This window comes from Chrysemys picta, chromosome 9 (genome assembly GCF_011386835.1).
Source record: "Chrysemys picta bellii isolate R12L10 chromosome 9, ASM1138683v2, whole genome shotgun sequence".
NCBI lineage: Eukaryota > Metazoa > Chordata > Testudines > Emydidae > Chrysemys > Chrysemys picta.
In genome coordinates, this window is record NC_088799.1 from 57,226,455 (window position 1) to 57,232,454 (window position 6,000).

At 44.7% G+C, this 6,000-nt stretch overlaps 1 protein-coding gene across 6 annotated transcripts in view; it reads left to right on the forward strand.

Annotated features, from left to right (window-relative positions):
* The window catches only part of LOC101935985 (SLAIN motif-containing protein-like), a 98,389-nt gene extending 93,717 nt beyond the window's left edge, over nt 1–4,672 (forward strand). For all 6 annotated transcript variants that reach the window (XM_065556258.1, XM_005311322.4, XM_005311326.5 and 3 more), the window contains one exon: nt 3,411–4,672. In XM_065556258.1, coding sequence (XP_065412330.1) covers nt 3,411–3,477 — 67 coding nt within the window. In that variant the 3' untranslated portion in view covers nt 3,478–4,672. The remainder of the gene's footprint in view (nt 1–3,410) is intronic.
* The last annotated feature ends 1,328 nt before the right edge of the window (nt 4,673–6,000 follow it).

The window sequence follows — 6,000 nt, forward strand, 5'->3', positions numbered from 1 at the left end:
GCTTTTTATCTTGCTTAATGGGACACTAAGGTTAAATGTAGGCCCTACATTAAAAATACTTTAACATTTAAAGTGCCTTCATAATCCTGCAAAGTGTTTCCCTCAAAACAAGTGCTGCAATACTGGTAACTTTCTTACTTCTCTCCTGATTTCCTGTGCCAGTCTGTTCTTATTAACTAGGAGGGTATTAACATCCAAAATAGCCTTTGGGTGGCCTGATTTCTCCATTATTCTGAACCTTTTGTAGCCATTTACACCAGTGCAAAGTGGGTGTAAAATGCTACCATTCTGACTGAGTAGTGTTATTCCCATTCTGCACTGGTGTAAATGGCTATATAAAGTATAGGGCAATGGATAGTCTGGACTCATGTCTCAGAAGAACTCAGCTGGCAAGTTTCTGTGTTTGTAATCTTTTTCTCACATGAAGCAGAGATAGAATGGAGAATAGCATTCACATGTGAATGAAAACCAAAATACAGCTGGAACATTAAAATGGAATATTATATAATCTTTATTTATATACTTTAACCAGGGCCTCCATGTGTTCTGAGCCTGCAGCTGTTGAAATTGCAACAGAATTCACCTCTTACCCCAGAATTGTTAAAAGCCTAAACATTTCCTAGCTCTTACAGCGTCTAAGATAATCTTCCAATTGCAGCTGTGTAAAGCTATGCAGAGCTGTTTTCCTGAAGTCTGCAGACAGGCTGAAACAGCTCAGAAAGGTATAACTACCCCTTCATCTTAATGGGACTTACTTATTACTTCAGATTTTTGAAATACAGCTATGAGGGCTGTGAAACCTAATTATGACCGCTATCTACAGGAACTAATCACAGCTTATCATTTTGATAGGAAGTCTGTCTAAATGTGCTTATTCCATAGTCCAAACCATCTCCCATGCTTTCCTACCTGCCTCTACGCAGTTGCCAAAACCTCAGACCTTGTCTGACATCTACAGGGTAGTTATACTTTGTCAATGTAAATCTGTGGCACATTGAAAATGCATGGTCTGAATAAAATAAACTGAACTTATTCTCAAAATAAATAATTGTAGGGGCTACTGTCCTGATTATATTACTCACGCTTATCCTTAAAGGGTAATTTGGGAATTTTACTGTTGGCCTAATTCTTCTTCCACTGTAGCCAATGCTGAGTGCTTTTAAAAAGTCCCAACCAAAGTAAAGTAACGCTTCCGCCATGCCCTTACCCCCCAATTTCCTGGGTACTATACCTGCCCCCAAATCCCTGTTGGCTAATTTTTGAGACTTACAATTTTTTAAAAACAACAAGGAGTCTGGTGGCACCTTAAAGACTAACAGATTTATTTGGGCATAAGCTTTCGTGAGTAAAAACCTCACTTGCATCTGAAGAAGTGAGGTTTTTAGTGAGGTTTTTACTCACGAAAGCTTATGCCCAAATAAATCTGTTAGTCTTTAAGGTGCCACCAGACTCCTTGTTGTTTTTGTAGATACAGACTAACACGGCTACCCCCTGATACTTGACACCAATTTTTTAAAAATGTGTCTAAAAAATAATAGGCTTTTTTTCTCTACTGTTGTGGAGGAATTCACACCAACAAGAGAAACAATTAAATTACTGTGTGTAGAACAAATATTTTTCTCTGATTCCTTTCAGTTGGTGATGTTACAAGTAACAAATTAACCACAATTGTCTGAATTTTGGTGTTGATAGAGGAGAAAATGAATAAGGAAGTGTTATTCACCCCTTCACATAACACAAGCACCAGGGATCACCCAATGAAATTAATAGGCAGCTTTTTTAAAAACCACCAAAAGAAAGTACTATTTCACACAAACAGTTAACCTGTGGAACTCATTGCTGGAGTTGTGGTGAAGGCCAAACCATAACTGGGGTAAAAAAAAAAATTTAGGTAAGTTTATGGAAGATAAGTCCATCAATGGCTATTAGTCAAGATGATCAGAGATGCAATCCCACATTCTGGTTGTCGTAAGCCTCTAACTGCCAGAAGCTGGGACTGGACAATAGGGGGATCACTTGATTGCCTGGTCCGTTCATTCCCTCTGAAGCATCTGGTACTGGCCAGAGGCAGATTTACAGTGAAACACAGGGTGCCCTGGCACACGGCCCCCCCCAATGACAGGTGGCCCCAGGGCCAGGCAGCTGTGGGGGCAGAAGTTTGGTCCTAATGACTCCTGGGGCTCCTGCTGCAGGCTCTGCACCTCGTCTTCCACCTCCTCCCCCAAACGTGCCACTTTCCTGCCTCTCCCCCTCCCCAGCGCTGTTCCCCCTGCCGAACAGCCATTTGCTGGTGCTTCGGGAGGGAGGAGGAGGAGCAGGGCCGCAGCATGCTCGGGGGAGGAGGCGGAGAATAGGTGGGGATGAGGCCTTGGGGAAGGGGGTGGAATCGGGGCAGGGCAGAGCAAAGGCACCCCCACGACCCAGCCCTCTGCACTGACTCGTGCACCACCCTCACACACCCAGCCCCCTGCCCTCCCTGACTCCTGCACCCCCACCACCCCCATGCACCCCTCACACCAAATGGGAGCTGCCTCAGGTGAGTGCTCCACACCCCCAGCCCTGAGCCCCCTCCTGACTCCTGGCCAGACCCTGCACCCCAACCTGCTCAGACACCCTAACTTCCTCCCAGACCCTGCACCCCCAGGCCTAAGCCCCCTCCTGCACCCTAAATCCTGGCCAGACTCCACACCCCAATGTTTTTTTAATTTTTTTTTTTGTTATAAAGCGCTCTTATCCAAAGCTCTTTACAATAGTTAGCTAACAGTACAAACAGTATTTGGAAAGATCATTAAGTGGTCTGCCGAGACCTTCAGTGATTTTCAAGTGGTCTGTGGAAAAATAAGTTAGACTACAAAAAAATCAAGGTACTTCACTTTATTTTCATTTAGTTCCTATTACTTATAGGAGGAGAATGAAGAAAAAAAGGTGGGAGGAGATAAGAGAGAGTTTTCTTTTTTGGCTGAGTCCCAAGGAAGGGCCCCACTAACTCTAAATCTGCCACTGGTACTGGCACTTGTTGGAAGACAGGATACTGGGCTAGATGGACCATGGCTGCTATGTCTACCTTTAAAGCCTTTTTCAACATTACCTGAGCCTGCTGCAGAGTTTTTCCTGTCTCTTGCACTAGCATGCCACAAAACACGGGACTGGCTTTAATGGATGTGAGTGTAACAGGGAACTATGAACTATAAGGCATGACTGTAGGGCAGGTGCTAAAATTCTGTGATAGATGGATTTTGTAAAAGCAAAAATATCAGCATTCAGTCTCAAAACTTAGAGCACGAATATGTTTCTTGGAGCAGGTTTCTTATGCTTTAATGAGCATTTCATTTCTTGCTGCTTTTTTTTTTAAATGTACCCCAATGTATCAAGCTGTCTGATGTGTTGACTTTTTTGTGTTTTTAAAATAGATTTCCTCAGTCAGCAAAGACCAGTCAGACAACTGCTGATGATTCCTGGAAGGATGGGTGTTACTAAGCCAACCCAAAGAAGCTGATAAACTGTCAAACATCTGTATGAAGCATACCCCCAGCTGGCTGGGCATGAGAACATTATATTAAAATACACCTTGCCCCAGACTCATCACATAGGGAAAACATACAAGTCAGTCCTATCTTGAATGCAAATTACCCCCTTGCCTTCATTTATTTTGCAAAGAGTTTGGTCTCTTAGTGGTAGAAATAGACAACTTTTTCTTTACTGTGTTCCTACTGTTCAGAATATACTACTGAAATCTGAAAAATATCAGATGAAGACTGGTTGACGCTATCCTGTGTATCTCTAGTACAACCGTCCACCAGATCAGCAGTGTGTTGTTGGAAGAGATGTTGACTTAGATACAATATGATCTGTTCATGGGAAAATGTGCTTGGAAGGGCATAGGTGGTAATGTCTGTGCCATCAAGAAATTTCAACCCACTGTGCTAAGCAGTGGTTTGGAAATTAGAGAAATAGTTGTATAAATGTTAGAAAATGAGGTTTGATTGTGTTTTTTAAATTCACCTGGTGTAATTAACTTTTGCCTGAAGTTCAAAGGTTTTTTTTTACTTGTTCCTGTATAGAATGTTTCTTCTGCTACTTTCTATTAATGTTTGTTCTAGAAGATGAAGCAGCTTTTTATAACTCAGTAGTACAGTTCAAAAAGACATTTGTATTAGTGTGTGCATCACCAAGTGTAAGTTCACAAATGAAGGAGTAGTACACAATATTTGTGCGGGTTTATGAACAGGCAGTCACACTTCAATGGGTGCTACTTAAAAACTGTCAAATTTCAGTATTTGCTGTGTTCCATAACTTCGCTAGGAAACACCAAACATTGGTAAGTTGAACTACTACAGGTGAGTCCGGTTCTGAATGGTCTCCCATTGAATATTGGAGAGAAGCTATTGCAGTTGAAGTGATTCCCTCCATGACCTAATTTACCCATTTGGTAACAATTACCCTTTACTGGTTTTGTATAAAACTTTTCTACTGCATTTTTTCATACGAAGGAATCTGTTCAAAATGGGTCCCTGTCCTCGGCAAACTATGGAGGCCACTGATTCAATCATATTTTCTGAAATATGCACTGGTAATAGAACTCAGCGATGTTCTCCCTGCCATCAATGTGATTTGATATTGTAGTTTAATAAAAAATGTTAAGGTACTGAAACTAGATATACCTTTAACTACTGAACTTCGTGGTAGTATTTTTATAAAAAAGTTAATGGGCAGAGGGACAAAATCTTCACTTTCTTAGATCTCAATACTTAATTATTTTCAGAAACATGTAGGTTTACCTAGGGTTACCATATTTCAACAATCAAAAAAGAGGATGGGAGGAGCCCTGCCCTAGCCCCACCCCTGCCCCTCCCACTTCCCGCCCCCCTCAGAACCCACAACCCTCCCCCCCCACACTCCTTGTCCCCTGACTGCGCCCTCCTGGGACCCGTGCCCCTGACTGCCCCCCAGGACTCCACCCCCTACCTAAGCCTCCCTGCTCCTTGTCCCCTGACTGCCCCCTCCTGAGACCTTCCCCCCATCCTAACTGCCCCCTCCTGAGACCCTCCCCCCATCCTAACTGACCCCCTAGGACACTACCCCCTACCTGTCCCCTGACTACCCCAACCCTTATCCACCCCCAGACAGACACCAGGGACTCCCACGCCCCATCCAACCACTCCCCACCCCCTGACAGCCCCCCCCAGAACTCCTGACCCATCTAAATCCCTCTGTCCCCTAACTGCCCCCTCCTAAGACCCCCCCACCCTAACTGCCGCCTAGGACCCTACCGGTACCCTGACTGCCCAAAACCTTACACCCCCAACCCTCAGACAGCCCCCCCCCGAACTCCCGACCCATCCAACCCTGCTCCCTGTCTCTTGACTGCCCCCTCCAGAACCTCCCTGCCTCTTCTCCGACCCCTGGTCCCCTTACCGTGCCGCTCAGAACAGAGTGCTGCAGAGCAGCGTGCTCTGCAGCAGGGGAGGGGGAGTAGGGGGAGGAACTCCAGACTGCCGGAGGCCCGATGCGAACGGCCAGCGATCTGCAAATGCAGGGAGGAGGGGAGTGATCTCAAGTTGCAGGGGAGACGAGGGGGAAGTGGAGGAGGGGTTCTGGCTATCAGAGCCCCGTGTGAGTGGCACGATTCGGCTGGCTGCCCTGTCAGCCGCGCGCGCTCTGCATGGGGTGGAAATCTGCACATTTACAAATTCCCCCTGGACGCAATTTTTAACTCAAAGCTGGACATGTCCGGCAGAATCCGGACGAATGGTAACCCTAGTTTACCACTACAGAACACTTTTAGTGTTTATTATTTGCATTACAGGCTTCTATTTAGTAGTTACATATAGGTAGATTAAAATTGATGATACATTCACACTCACTCTGGAGCCTCAAATCAACTGGAATGTAATTTTAGAAAACGTCAAAGAAACATACGAGTCCAGGTTATTTGCAAGGGAAAAGTTAACAAAATAGGGGCCTGGAATCATTCTCTCCTCCTATTTCTGCAGGAATCAA